The sequence below is a fragment of the Taudactylus pleione genome, unplaced genomic scaffold (assembly GCF_031769625.1).
Source record: "Taudactylus pleione unplaced genomic scaffold, aTauple2 ptg000618l, whole genome shotgun sequence".
Lineage (NCBI taxonomy): Eukaryota > Metazoa > Chordata > Amphibia > Anura > Myobatrachidae > Taudactylus > Taudactylus pleione.
The window spans coordinates 1,725,794-1,741,901 of NW_028285020.1; the positions used below are offsets into that span (position 1 = coordinate 1,725,794).

A 16,108-nucleotide genomic window follows, 5' to 3' on the forward strand; every position below is an offset into this window, starting at 1 on the left:
CCACGGCCTTCTGGGCCACGCTGGGGCCACCAGGATCAGTGTGCCTCCGTCCTGTTTGAACTTGCGCAGGACCCGAGGCAGCAGAGATATCGGAGGGAACAAGTAAGCCAGTTGAAACAGCCATTTCACCGACAGCGCGTCTATCAGACTTGCGCCTGCGTCCCTTGTCCATGACCCGTACACAGGCAGCTTGTGATTGTAACGGGACGCCATCAGGTCCAGCTCTGGCAGCCCCCACTTGTCCACGAGTAGTTGGAATACCTCTGGATGAAGCGACCATTCCCCGGGATGCACATCATAACGGCTGAGGAAGTCTGCCTCCCAATTGAGGACTCCTGGGATGAAAACTGCCGAGAGAGCTGGAAGATAGCGCTCCGCCCAAGCCAGGACGCGGGACACCTCCGACATCGCAGCTCGACTGCGAGTCCCTCCCTGGTGATTGATGTACGCCACCGTGGTGGCGTTGTCTGACTGCACCTGAACGGCCCTTCCGTGAAGAGCGGTGCCGGACGACTGCAGGGCTCTGTATACTGCCCGCAGTTCCAGGATGTTGATGGGAAGAATCGCTTCCTCAACCGACCAACGACCCTGAAGTGACAAGGAGCCTGTCACCGCCCCCCAACCCCGGAGACTGGCATCTGTCGTGAGCAGAACCCATTCCGGGATCCAAAAGGGGCGCCCCTCCAGGAGATGCGCTGTCTGCAGCCACCAGGCTAGGGACAGACGCACCTCCGAGGACAACACCAGCATCTGAGAGTGGATCCTGTGTGGCAATCCGTTCCATTCTGAAAGAATCAGCCCCTGCAGGGGCCTGGAATGGAACTGGGCAAACTCCACCATGTCGAATGCCGACACCATGGACCCCAAAACTCTCATCGCTGAGTGCACCGACACTCTGCCACTGCTCAGACAACTGTGAATCCGCAGCTGTAAGGAGGAGACCTTCTCCGGAGTCAGAAAAATCCGTTGCTGACGAGAGTCCAGCAGGGCCCCCAAATGAACCATCCGTTGTGATGGGATGAGGGAGGATTTCTTCCAGTTGATCAACCAGCCGTGCGCCTGTAGACAAGCGACCGTCAGGTGGAGATGCTGGATCAGTACCTCCGGGGAGCTTGCCAGCAAGAGGAGGTCGTCTAGATACGGTAGCAACCGTATCCCCTGGCTCCGAAGGTGAGCCGCCATGACCGCCATCACCTTGGTAAATACCCTTGGTGCCGTGGAGAGACCAAAGAGTAGAGCCCTGAATTGGTAGTGGTTGTGGAGAATAGCAAACCGCAGAAACCGTTGGTGCGATGTTGCTATAGGCACATGGAGGTAGGAGTCCTGGATATCCAGGGAGACCATATAATCCCCCGGTTCCATCGCCAGTATGATGGAACGCAAAGTTTCCATCCTGAATTTGGGAACCCTGAGAAACCTGTTCAGGGACTTCAAATTGAGGATGGGGCGATGAGAGCCATTGGGTTTCTGCACCAGAAACAGCGTAGAGTAATACCCCATCCCACGTTGAGACTGTGGTACGGGTATAATGACCCCCGCCGTCAGCAAGGCCTCTATGGCTTCCTGAACCTGCAAGGCCTTGGTTTTGTCCTGAGAAGGACTTGTGCAAAAAAACTGGCAAGGCGGCCTGTGCCGAAAAGACAGGGCGTACCCCTGGGAGACCACTTCTTGCACCCAGGCATCCGTGGTTGTATTGTGCCAGCACTGGGCGAATTGAAGAAGTCGGCCTCCCACTCTGGGGTCCCCCAGAGGGAGGCCCGTCCCATCACGCAGAAGGCTTATCTTCTGGCTTGGAAGAAGGGCGCCTAGCACTCCAGGCTTGCTTCTTTGGCTTTGAGGCGGTCTTGGGTGCGGACTGCCTCGGGAAGGACTGACCCTTTGCCTTGCCCTGAACCCGAAAGGAACGAAACGCCGAGCTCCGGACCTTAGCAGGTGTAGTAGCTGAAGGGAGGAAGGCTGACTTGGATTTTGCCAGGGTATCTACTATTTTGTCCAGGTCCGGACCAAATAGTAATTCCCCATTAAAAGGTAAGGCCTCCAAGCCTTTCTTTGAATCCACGTCTGCTCTCCAAGACCGCAACCACAAGGATCTACGAGCAGACACTGCTGCCGCTGAAACCCTAGAGGTCAACAGGCTAGCATCCAAAGATGCTTCTCCAATGTAGGAGGCGGCATCTCTCATCTGTCCTAACAACGCCCTCTGGACGTCCGGAGATTCATCCGTAAACGTGTCCTCCAAGGCGTTGGCCCACCCCTCAATGGCCTTGGCCACCCAGGAGATGGCCATGGACGGCCGGGCTACAGCCCCTGAGAGAGAATAAATAGACTTTAGACAAGTCTCCACCTTCCTGTCCGTAGGATCCTTCAGCGAGGATATAGACGGCAATGGCAAAGTAGCACTCCTGATGAGGCGTGTTACATGGGAATCGACTGCAGGCGGAGTTTCCCATTTCTTACAATGCGCTTCCGGGAATGGATAATTGGACGCCAAGCGTTTCTGTGGCAGGAAACGCTTACTGGGCGTCTGCCAGGCCACCGCCATGTGATCAGTCAACTGATCAGACAAGGGGAACGCTGTAGAAGTAACCTTAGCTTTTTTAAAACTAGGATACCTTGACTTGGGAGCGGGTGCCTCATCCTCAATCAGAAGAATAGCCCGCACCGCCTTAACCAGAGCCCGCACATTGATGGAAGACTTAGTGTCTACCTCCTGGACTGAGGCATCTGAGGCTGAGTCATCCTGTACCTCACCATCATCCGAGAACCCCTCAGAATCCGAAAGATGCGCAGCCTGTGCCATGACTGAGCGTTTAGACGCCCTGGAGGGCACGTCACTGCGCAACATCGACTGAAAAGCCGAAGATGCTGCCGCCAAATCTTGGACAGTGTGGGAAAGCGCATCCACCCAGGGTGGAGGAGCTGTCACAGGAGCCTGAAACGGCACCACAGCCGGCTGTGCCACAGGGGTGGACTGAATATACATTGGCAACCCCGCATAGGGACCAACAGGCTGAGACCCCGGGGGAGTCTGCAATAATTGTGGGACACCCGGGGAATGGGGGATGGCAGGCTGGGGCAACGCCCTAGTAGGGGCGGCAGTCGGGACCGACAGACGGTCCGTGATGGACACCAGCACCTGGGAAAACATCGCCCATGGTGGCTCCTGCGAAATGGGAGGTTTAGACATACCAGGGACCGCCTGGCACCGTCCGCACAGGGCGTCCTGTGACAAATCCTCCCTATCCACTCCTGCAGAACAGCGCCTGCAGGAGAACAATGCTGGAGCCCCGGAGTGCTCAATCTCCTCCTCAGACATGACTTAGGAAGAAAACGTGCGCACTCACCAGTGTGCTGAACAACAGCCCACAATATGGCACCGTGTAGCACACAACTGTATGTGACGGACCTCACAAATACGTGATCTATATAGGTGAGGTCAGTAGAAACACCCTTCCTCCGCACACCTGTAGGGCTTGTAGGAGAAGGAAAGGGATAGGTACAGGCTGACAGTAAGTAGAAAAAAGACACAGACAGGCAGCACTAGCAAAAGTCACATACCATGCAGGAAGATATACTCACTGCACCTTTCCACTACAATCAACCTCCCAGATTCAGTGTCTGGGAGGGCTATAGCGCTGTGTACACTGTCCTTGTCGGGGGAGAGGTACACAGGGGGACCGGTCCGCGTGTTCCCTGAGAGTATCCACGCTGCCACAGAGAAAATGGCCGCTGGAGACCTCAGAGGAGGAGTGGCCGAGTAGCTGCAGCTCAGCGACGCCAGACTCCGAGCTGAAAGGCGCGCTGAGCTGAGGGGAGGAGCCGCTGACAGGGAAGGCTTCCTCCCCTGGCTAGCATATTTAACCCCCAAGGTTGCGGCATCCCGCTTGCCGCTTAATTACCCTGGTGGTCTAGTGGTCTGGCGGGGTATGCCTCCGATGGAGGGGGGGCCCGCCGCCACCGCTAGCGCCCCCGGTCTGTCCCCTAGACCGGGGGCATGGGACTGCATATGAAAGGCATTACCCGCGCACCGCCGCTAATCAGCGGTGCGCGGCTTACCTGATCTCCCCGGCGTCTTCCGGCAGCAGTCCCGGGGGAAGCCAGAGTCCGGCTAGTACAGACTCTGGCTTCCCCCGCCGCGATCCCCAGTTCAGTGCTGGCGTCGCGGCGCCAGCAGGGAGAAGGAGCGGCAGCGTGGGCGTCTTACAGACAGCCCAGCGCTGCCGCTCTGGAGAAAAAAAAAAAAAACTAATGTAAAAATAAATTTAACCTAGTTAAATAAAAAGCTTTAGGGGGCTGCTCCTGCAGCCCCCCCCCCCCGCAGGGTGACCCGACTCCGGCCGGGCACCATCTAAAACTGAGGTGCCTGTGGCTCGGGGGCGGGGTATAGGGGAGGTTGGACCCAAGTGCATCCTGGGAGCAGCTAAAAGCTTTAACTCCGTGGTGCCCGAGGATCCAGGATCCAGCTATACCCCAAGGTCACCCTGTGGACCCCTATGGACCCTGAAGTAGAAATATCTACTATAGTTTAAGAAGGAAATTGGATCTCTTGATCTCTGAGGAGGGAGATTGTGGGGAAATCTCACAAGTGAAGGCTCAGATGAGGGAATTTCAGTATAACCAATTGACATCTTTGGTTTTGGAGAGGGATTATGGTTCTTACCACTCGCCAGATCCTTACCAGAGCTGTAGGGTGTCGGTCGATGCCAAACATGTTAAGGGACTGGTTGACAGACAGGGTGTCCTTCGTAGTGATAGGAAGGGCATTCTGGACGTAGTAGTGTCCTACTATTCGGATCTGTTGTCTGATCAGCCACTTATTAGAGAGAGGATGGAGGCATTTCTGAGGGAGACCCCTGGTGTGTATTCTCAAGGTAATTCTCTTGACCCTTTGGCTTGTGATATAACGGCAGAGGAAGTTAGGAAAGCGATAAAGGGGTTGAACCCCAAAAAATCACCAGGACCAGATGGCTTAACATCTGAGTTTTATAAGTTCTTTTCAGACTTCCTAATTCCCTGCTTGTGGAAGTATTTAACGTGAGCCTGGATGAGGGAATTCTCCCTCCTTCCATGAGGTTATCTGTGCTTATTTTGCTATGCAAAGGGAAAGACCCGTCACATATTGAGCGTTGGCGCCCCATAGCCCTTCTTAATACTGACAGAAAGATTTTGGCAAAAGTGCTCTTTAATAGGCTTTCGGAATTTTCTGAGCGTCTGCTTTCACCTTCTCAGCACTGTACTGTGAAGGGTCGAAGCACATTTAGTGTTGTACTTGGTGTCCGGGAGGCCATTGAGCGGTGCAGGGCTGAGAAGTGGGGAAAGTACCTACTGGCATTGGATCAGTCTAAGGCGTTTGACCAGGTAAACCATAAGTACCTTTGGGCTTTGCTGGAATGGTATGGTATTCCAGGATGGTTGCTTAATTGGTTACAGACTCTTTATCGGCTGGCCAAAAGCTTCCCACTTGTGAACGGTTGGGTGGGCCCTGCCTTTGAGGTATGCTCTGGAGTTCGTCAGGGTTGTCCCCTGAGCCCTCTCTTATATGTTTTTGCGATTGACCCCTTTATCAGAAGGGTAGAGAGTGGAACTGTGGGAGGGGTGCTGCTGAGTCCGGAGTGTCCCTTGAAGGTAATAGCCTACGCAGATGATGTCACTGTGGTTCTGTCTTATCAAGCAGAGGCCAGTAACATGGTACATCTTATCTGTGAATATTCTGAGGCCTCGTGCTCCAGGGTAAATCGGGAAAAGTGTGAAGTTTTTTGGATGGGGGAGGAAGGGGATGAATTTTCCCTTCCGGAAAGCTTCCTCATGTCAGTGATCAGATTAAAATCCTAGGCATCAAATTCGATCATGGTGATTATGCCACCTTAACCTGGGTTAAAAGACTGGAAGATGCTGCCAAGAAGGTGGAGTGTTGGAAAAGATGGAAGTTGTCTTTTAGGGAAAAGGTTGACCTGTGCAAAACTTACCTGGTCCCTATATTTTTGTATGTCAGTTATGTGTGCTTTTTGCCTCAATCCATGTGGTCTAAGTTGAATTCCTTATTCTTTCTGCTGTTGTGGGGGAATAGGACCAACATAGTCAAGCGGAGTATTACCTACAAACCGAGGAAAGACGGGGGCTTAGATATGGTAAACCCAGTGGTCTTTTTTGTAACAGCCTTTATAAAATTCAATATTGGGAGCATGTTTTTAGATGCTCCCCCTCAGTGGGTAGAGGGATTTAGACCATGGGTGTCTCCCTTCCTTAGTCTATGGATAGATGGTGGCCAAGTGAAAAGTTTTCAGATTCGGCATGGTTACTTTCCAATCTATGTCATCCAGAGCTTGAAGGTGATAAAGTGATATGTTGTGGGGGTGAGTGAAGTCAAAAACTGTTCCAGGAGGGAGTTGGGGAGCAGAATTTTGCGGACTCTGGCCCTCATTCAGAGCCGCACGCTCTGAGCAGAGCACACGCTCTGAATGAGGGCCGCCCTCCATAAAAATGGAGCGTCCTCCTGGACGCTCGTATAGCTGTGGGTCACCTCCCACATCCTATACGAGCGTGCAGTTTGATGGCCGCGATGGTCGTGACCATCGCGACCATCGAAACTGCGAGCCGGAGCCTGCGGTTGAGGTTTTCAACCGCAAGCCCCAGAGTGATTTTGGCTCTATCAGAGCCAAAATCACTCCCACTGACATCACTAGTGATGTCAGTGGGCCGGCTTCTGACGGGAGGCGTTCCCGTGGGAACGCCCCCGTCAGGGAGGCACGCCCCTGGCATGCCCACCAAAGGGGGCGTGCTGTCAATCAACATCGACAGCACGCCCCCTTTGATCAGACACAACGAGCGAAGGACTTTCCTTCGCTCGTCGCGTCGGGCGCATGCGCACGACGGAGCTCCCTCCGTCGTGCGCATGCTCAGTGCAGACCATCGACCCACTTGCGAGCGGACAGCCGCTTGCGAGTGGGTCTGAATCAGGGCCTCACTTTCATGTCCCGCTGTCACTAAGGGACTGCCCGGATAGTAACGCTTCGGACGGGTTAGCTCTGTTAAATTCACAGAGGATACCGCCAAAGTTCAAGGATATTGCTTGGCTCTCTTTTCATGGAAAGCTTTATGTTGGAGGGAACCTCAAGTGGAGGAGCGCCAGTGAACGTGGTTGTCCACATGAGGAATGTCCAGGGGTGGAAGAGACGATGGACCACTTCCTGCTTGAGTGTCTCTTTAATGTAAAAGTTTATGAGGATGTATCAAGGGCCATTGGAATCCCGTGCCTTTCGGGTCTTAGTTACCCTAAGTGGGTTTATGGGGTAGTCAGAAGGTACGGTGGATTTGATTTGACCACAATTTTTTTAGTTAGTTTAGCGGTCAGGTACCACACGTGGTGTGCACGGTGTCATGTCTCCATATGGCGAAAGGTCCTCCTCTGTGAAGTGGTGGTGGGTTCAATCCTTCAAGAGGTGAATAGGATGATGGATCTGCATAGGGGGAGGCTGGACGCTGTCAGTTGGTTCAGTCGGTGGGGTCAGCTGAAGCCCCCTTGAGTAGGTGGTGGATAGCCTCTTCTTGTTCAGCTGGGAATCTTTTCTTCTTACATGCCCCGTAGATTTTGTTGTTGTTATTTTTTTATGAGAAGGTTTTGCATACATCTGCCTGGTGGTGGTAGGTAATGGTGGTTGGAAGTATTGGAGTTTTGCTAAGTTTATTGTTTGATATTGAATAGGCGTGTGTTTTAAATCCTTGCTTAGTTTTCCTTTGTAGGGGTTAGTTGATGTATAAGTTAGGTAATATTTGTTTGGGGGAGCACAATATGAAGTAATATTGTGTGTATTTAAGTTTCGTTGTGGTTATGTTTATTATACTATTTATTACTGTATATTATATATATTTTATTTATGATATTTATGTATTTTATGTTGCAAGTTTTAATAAATGAAGTATTATCATATAGCTATAGCCTGCATGCATACATCATATAGCTATAGCCTGCGTGCATACATCATATATCTATAGCATGCATGCATACATCATATATCTATAGCCTGCGTGTATACATCATATATCTATAGGATGTTTGTATACATCATATATCTATAGCCTGCGTGCATAGATCATATATCTGTAGCCTGCGTGTATACATCATATATCTATAGCCTGCGTTCATACATCATATAGCTATAGCCTGCGTGCATACATCATATATCTATAGCCTGCATATATACATCATATATCTATAGCCTGCGTGCATACATCATATATCTATAGCCTGCGTGCATACATTATAGCTATAGCCTGCGTGCATACATCATATAGCTATAGTCTGCGTGCATACATCATATATCTATAGCCTGCGTGCAGCTTTGCAATTGTGATCCATGCAGAATCAGGCTTGTATACTGTATAATTTTGCTGGTGTAATAACCTGTGTAGTAGATGGTGTAATAGACATGTCATAGACTGTGTTGTATACTGTATAATAGCTGGTGCAATAACCTGTGTATTAGATGGTGTAATAGACTGTGTTGTATACTGTAAAGTAGATGGTTTAATAACCTGTGTTATAGATGGTGTAATAACCTGTGTATTAGATGGTGCAATATACGTGTCATAGACTGTGTTGTACAGTATATTGTATAATAGGTAACCTCAGTAATAGATGGTGTAATAACCTGTGTATCAGGTGGTGTAATAGACATGTCGTAGACTGTGTTGTATACTGTATAATAGATGGTGTAATAGACTTGTTATAGACTGTGTTGTATACTGTATAGCAGATGGTGTAATAGACTTGTTATAGACTGTGTTGTATACTGTATAGTAGATGGTGTAATAGACTTGTTATAGACTGTGTTGTATACTGTATAGCAGATGATGTAATAGACTTGTTATAGACTGTGTTGTATACTGTATAATAGATGGTGTAATAGACTTGTTAAAGACTCTGTTGTATACTGTATAGTAGATGGTGTAATAGACTTGTTATAGACTCTGTTGTATACTGTATAGTAGATGGTGTAATAGACTTGTTATAGACTCTGTTGTATACTGTATAGTAGATGGTGTAATAGACTTGTTATAGACTGTGTTGTATACTGTATAGTAGATGGTGTAATAGACTTGTTATAGACTGTGTTGTATACTGTATAGTAGATGGTGTAATAGACTTGTTATAGACTGTTGTATACTGTATAGTAGATGGTGTAACAGACTTGTTATAGACTGTTGTATACTGTATAGTAGATGGTGTAATAGACTTGTTATAGACTGTTGTATACTGTATAGTAGATGGTGTAATAGACTTGTTATAGACTGTGTTGTATACTGTATAGCAGATGGTGTAATAGACTTGTTATAGACTGTGTTGTATACTGTATAGCAGATGATGTAATAGACTTGTTATAGACTGTGTTGTATACTGTATAATAGATGGTGTAATAGACTTGTTAAAGACTCTGTTGTATACTGTATAGTAGATGGTGTAATAGACTTGTTATAGACTCTGTTGTATACTGTATAGTAGATGGTGTAATAGACTTGTTATAGACTCTGTTGTATACTGTATAGTAGATGGTGTAATAGACTTGTTATAGACTCTGTTGTATACTGTATAGTAGATGGTGTAATAGACTTGTTATAGACTGTGTTGTATACTGTATAGTAGATGGTGTAATAGACTTGTTATAGACTGTGTTGTATACTGTATAGTAGATGGTGTAATAGACTTGTTATAGACTGTTGTATACTGTATAGTAGATGGTGTAACAGACTTGTTATAGACTGTTGTATACTGTATAGTAGATGGTGTAATAGACTTGTTATAGACTGTTGTATACTGTATAGTAGATGGTGTAATAGACTTGTTATAGACTCTGTTGTATACTGTATAGTAGATGGTGTAATAGACTTGTTATAGACTCTGTTGTATACTGTATAATAGATGGTGTAATAGACTTGTTATAGACTCTGTTGTATACTGTATAGTAGATGGTGTAACAGACTTGTTATAGACTGTTGTATACTGTATAGTAGATGGTGTAATAGACTTGTTATAGACTGTTGTATACTGTATAGTAGATGGTGTAATAGACTTGTTATAGACTGTGTTGTATACTGTATAGTAGATGGTGTAATAGACTTGTTATAGACTGTGTTGTATACTGTATAATAGATGGTGTAATAGACTTGTTATAGACTCTGTTGAATACTGTATAATAGATGGTGTAATAGACTTGTTATAGACTGTGTTGTATACTGTATAATAGATGGTGTAATAGACTTGTTATAGACTGTTGTATACTGTATAATAGATGGTGTAATAGACTTGTTATAGACTCTGTTGAATACTGTATAATAGATGGTGTAATAGACTTGTTATAGACTGTGTTGTATACTGTATAATAGATGGTGTAATAGACTTGTTATAGACTGTGTTGTATACTGTATAATAGATGGTGTAATAGACTTGTTATAGACTCTGTTGTATACTGTATAATAGATGGTGTAATAGACTTGTTATAGACTGTGTTGTATACTGTATAATAGATGGTGTAATAGACTTGTTATAGACTGTGTTGTATACTGTATAATAGATGGTGTAATAGACTTGTTATAGACTGTGTTGTATACTGTATAATAGATGGTGTAATAGACTTGTTATAGACTGTGTTGTATACTGTATAGCAGATGGTGTAATAGACTTGTTATAGACTGTGTTGTATACTGTATAGCAGATGGTGTAATAGACTTGTTATAGACTGTGTTGTATACTGTATAGTAGATGGTGTAATAGACTTGTTATAGACTCTGTTGTATACTGTATAATAGATGGTGTAATAGACTTGTTATAGACTCTGTTGTATACTGTATAGTAGATGGTGTAATAGACTTGTTATAGACTCTGTTGTATACTGTATAGTAGATGGTGTAATAGACTTGTTATAGACTGTGTTGTATACTGTATAGCAGATGGTGTAATAGACTTGTTATAGACTGTGTTGTATACTGTATAGCAGATGGTGTAATAGACTTGTTATAGACTGTGTTGTATACTGTATAATAGATGGTGTAATAGACTTGTTATAGACTCTGTTGTATACTGTATAATAGATGGTGTAATAGACTTGTTATAGACTGTGTTGTATACTGTATAGTAGATGGTGTAATAGACTTGTTATAGACTCTGTTGTATACTGTATAATAGATGGTGTAATAGACTTGTTATAGACTGTTGTATACTGTATAGTAGATGGTGTAATAGATTTGTTATAGACTGTGTTGTATACTGTATAGTAGATGGTGTAACAGACTTGTTATAGACTGTGTTGTATACTGTATAGTAGATGGTGTAAAAGACTTGTTATAGACTGTGTTGTATACTGTATAATAGATGGTGTAATAGACTTGTTATAGACTGTGTTGTATACTGTATAGTAGATGGTGTAATAGACTTGTTATAGACTGTGTTGTATACTGTATAGCAGATGGTGTAATAGACTTGTTATAGACTGTGTTGTATACTGTATAGTAGATGGTGTAATAGACTTGTTATAGACTGTGTTGTCCTTGCTGCCGTCGGACTATTTATAGTCTTGTTTATAGCATTTCAATATTAATGTATGGACTGATATTAAGGAACAGTAGGGTATTAGTTAATCCATATTTAATAGAACTCGTTTCCTCAATATTTGGGCTCTGACAGTTATATTATTATATTCTCTTTATTATTCAGAGAAAATGACCATAATTTATATGTAAATATTTTTTCTCATTTACTGCAGTAGCAAAGATTAGTTGTCATGTAATGGTTTCCAAATGTATTGCCCAATTTCTGTAATATTGCTATTAATCTGCTACAGCAATAATTTAATCATCTTAGAGAGAAGTATTTCGATCTCTATATCAATGTGTCATTATCTATTATGGTAGCAGAGTTTATATATAATATAAATAATTTTTAGTACTATTATTCTGCTCCAACAATGATTACCACTGATTGTGATTCAGAAAGGTGTTATGATAACTAATGCTGAGCAATCACAGTATATCTCCACAATTACTGAAGGCATATTAATGTAAAAGTCATCTTTTTTTAATTCATACAATACTTCTGTTATTTTGTTGCAAAGAAAGTGACATTTATTGCTCCATCCTCAATGATGGTAGCCAAATGTATCTCTTTTATTCGTTCAGTGCCGTTGTTAATTTGTAGCAGAATATGTACTCTCTCTGATTATGCCCCTGTTACAGGTATCGTTCTCCGGAGCTGATCTCCGTATTGCTCTTAATAACTCTCGTCTCTTGGTGTATGCTCGAGCCAGGAAGCCCTGGTATTAGAATGCTAAACAAATTGTATTGACCTATATTAGCAGCACAATGTTGCTGTGTCCGGCGGTAGCGTGGGGACCGCCAACGCGCATTTCGCCATATAGCCGATTTTTCAAGGCAGTGCCTTGGTTTTTGTGAATCAATAAATACAATCGTAGCGGGACCATTTGACGTTGTTTGTTATAGACTGTGTTGTATACTGTATAGTATATGGTGTAATAGACTTGTTATAGACTGTGTTGTATACTGTATAATAGATGGTGTAATAATAACCTGTGTAGTAGATGGTGTAATAATAACCTGTGTAGTAGATGGTGTAATAACTTGTTATAGACTGTGTTGTATACTGTATAATAGATGGTGTAATAATCTGTGTAGTAGATGGTGTAATAATGACATGTGTAGTAGATGGTGTAATAATGACATGTGTAGTAGATGGTGTAATAATAACCTGCGTAGTAGATGGTGTAATAATAACCTGTGTTGTAGATGGTGTAATAATAACCTGTGTAGTAGATGGTGTAATAATAACCTGTGTTGTAGATGGTGTAATAATAACCTGTGTTGTAGATGGTGTAATAATAACCTGTGTAGTAGATGGTGTAATAATAACCTGTGTAGCAGATGGTGTAATAATAACCTGTGTAGTAGATGGTGTAATAACCTGTGTAGTAGATGATGTAATAACCTGTGTAGTAGATGGTGTAATAATAACCTGTGTTGTAGATGGTGTAATAATAACCTGTGTAGCAGATGGTGTAATAATAACCTGTGTAGTAGATGGTGTAATAACCTGTGTAGTAGATGATGTAATAACCTGTGTAGTAGATGGTGTAATAATAACCTGTGTAGTAGATGGTGTAATAATAACCTGTGTAATAGATGGTGTAATAATAACCTGTGTAGTAGATGGTGTAATAATAACCTGTGTAGTAGATGGTGTAATAATAACCTGTGTAGTAGAAGGTGTAATAGACAGTATAACAGCGTCACCTCTGCTCATTCACCAGTTGCTCCTTCTCCTGGATTCTGCGGTCTCGTTCATCTTCCTCCTCTCTCTCTCTCTGTATTCTCTCTCTCTCCAGCGCGATGCGCTCCTCCTGTATCCGCAGCCTCTCCGTCTCCTTCCTCCGCTCCTCCTCTCTCTGCAGGATGATCATAGGGGACAGTACAGGTGATTCACATCTTACTGACATGCTATTATCTTATACATCAAGTATTATGTTATTATGCATTATATTATATATCAAGTACTATGTGACTATGTATTATGTTATACTGTATATCAACTACTATGTATTATGTTATATATTATGTAATATGTTACTATGTATTATGTTATTATGCATTCTGTTATTTTATGCATTATGTTATTATACATTGTTATATATTATGTATTCTGTTATCATTCATCCTGTTATATTTTATGTATTATGTTATTATACATTGTTATATACTATGTATTATATTACTATGTATTATGTTATCATGCATTCTGTGATTTTATGTATTATGTTGTTATACATTGTAATATATCAACTACTATGTGACTATGCATTATGTTATTATACATTGTTATATATCAACTACTATGTGACTATGCATTATGTTATATATTCTGTATTATGTTACTATGTATTATGTTATCATGCATTCTGTTATATTTTATGTATTATGTTATTATACATTGTTATATATTATTTATTGTGTTATCATTCATCCTGTTATATTTTATGTATTATGTTATTATACATTGTTATATACTATGTATTATATTACTATGTATTATGTTATCATGCATTCTGTTATTTTATGCATTATGTTATTATACATTGTTATATATCAACTACTATGTGACTATGTATTATGTTATATATTCTGTATTATGTTACTATGTATTACGGTATCATGCATTCTGTTATATTTTATGTATTATGTTATTATACATTATGTTATATACTATGTATTATATTACTGTGTATTACGTTATCATGCATTCTGTTATTTTATGTATTATGTTATGCATTATGTTATATACCATGTATTATGTTACTATGTATTATGTTATCATGCATTCTGTTATATTTTATGTATTATGTTATGCATTATGTTATATACTATGTATTATGTTACTATGTATTATGTTATCATGCATTCTGTTATATTTTATGTATTATATTATTATACAGTATGTTATATACTATGTATTATATTAATATGTATTATGTTATCATGTTGTTATACATTGTTATATATCAAGTATTATGTGACTATGTATTATGTTATATATCAACTACTATGTGACTATGCATTATGTTATATATTATGTATTATGTTACTATGTATTATGTTATCATGCATTCTGTTATATTTTATGTATTATGTTATGCATTATGTTATATACCATGTATTATGTTACTATGTATTATGTTATCATGCATTCTGTTATATTTTATGTATTATGTTATGCATTATGTTATATACTATGTATTATGTTACTATGTATTATGTTATCATGCATTCTGTTATATTTTATGTATTATATTATTATACAGTATGTTATATACTATGTATTATATTAATATGTATTATGTTATCACGCATTCTGTTATTTTATGTATTATGTTGTTATACATTGTTATATATCAAGTATTATGTGACTATGTATAATGTTATATATCGACTACTATGTGACTATGCATTATGTTATATATGTGTCACTCCTGTTTATCTTCCCCTCCCTTAAAGAATGTAAGCTCTTTCGAGCAGGGCCCTCTACCCTCTTGTGCTTCTCCCTACTGTAATTTAATTTATCTCTTACTAGCCACTAGGGCAACTAACACTTGGCTGCTTATGCGGGCGTTAATGTCACTAATATAGCAATGTTTATCCATGTCCTGTATTGTATTGTAAGTCAATGGTTACTTTTTTGTCTATGTACTTTGTAAGGCGCTGCGGAACACTTGTGGCGCCATATAAATAAATGATAATAATACTAATTATGTTACTATGTATTACGTTATCATGCATTCTGTTATATTTTATGTATTATGTTATTATACATTATGTTATATACTATGTATTATGTTATCATGCATTCTGTTATTTTATGTATTATGTTGTTATACATTGTTATATATCAAGTATTATGTGACTATGTATAATGTTATATATCGACTACTATGTGACTATGCATTATGTTATATATTATGTATTATGTTACTATGTATTATATTATACATTATGTCATGTATTATGTTACTATGTATTATGTTATCATGAATTCTGCTATATTTTATGTATTATGTTATACATTATGTTATATACTATGTATTATGTTACTATGTATTATGTTATCATGCATTCTGTTATATTTTATGTATTATATTATTATACATTATGTCATGTATTGTTACTATGTATTATGTTATCATGCATTCTGTTATATTTTATGTATTATATTATACATTATGTTATGTATTATGTTACTATGTATTATGTTATCATGCATTCTGTTATATTTTATGTATAAAGTTATTATACATTGTTATATACTATGTCAGTGGTTCCCAACCTTTTATGAACCAGTGCACCCTAGAGTATCGGTATTGTTTCCATGGCACCCCTAAGGCAAAAGTTTGTTATTGAGAAATGTAGTAAAGTAGTAAAATGAAGTAAATTGTGCTGACCTATCATCCTTAGGCTCAGTTATATAGTGGTGAACAGGTTTTACACTTCTGTGTGTCCTCATATTTACATTACATTGACCATAAATAATTTTATTTGGTGCTGGACCACCAACCTG

The 16,108-nt window shown here is 41.5% G+C and overlaps 1 protein-coding gene across 1 annotated transcript in view; it reads right to left on the bottom strand.

The window, feature by feature from the left end:
- LOC148479678 (uncharacterized) overlaps positions 1 to 16,108 on the bottom strand; it is a 180,657-nt gene that overhangs the window by 38,891 nt on the left and 125,658 nt on the right. Inside the window, exon 7 of the mRNA XM_088454470.1 lies at positions 13,297 to 13,448. Coding sequence (XP_088310596.1) covers positions 13,297 to 13,448 — 152 coding nt within the window. The remainder of the gene's footprint in view (positions 1 to 13,296; positions 13,449 to 16,108) is intronic.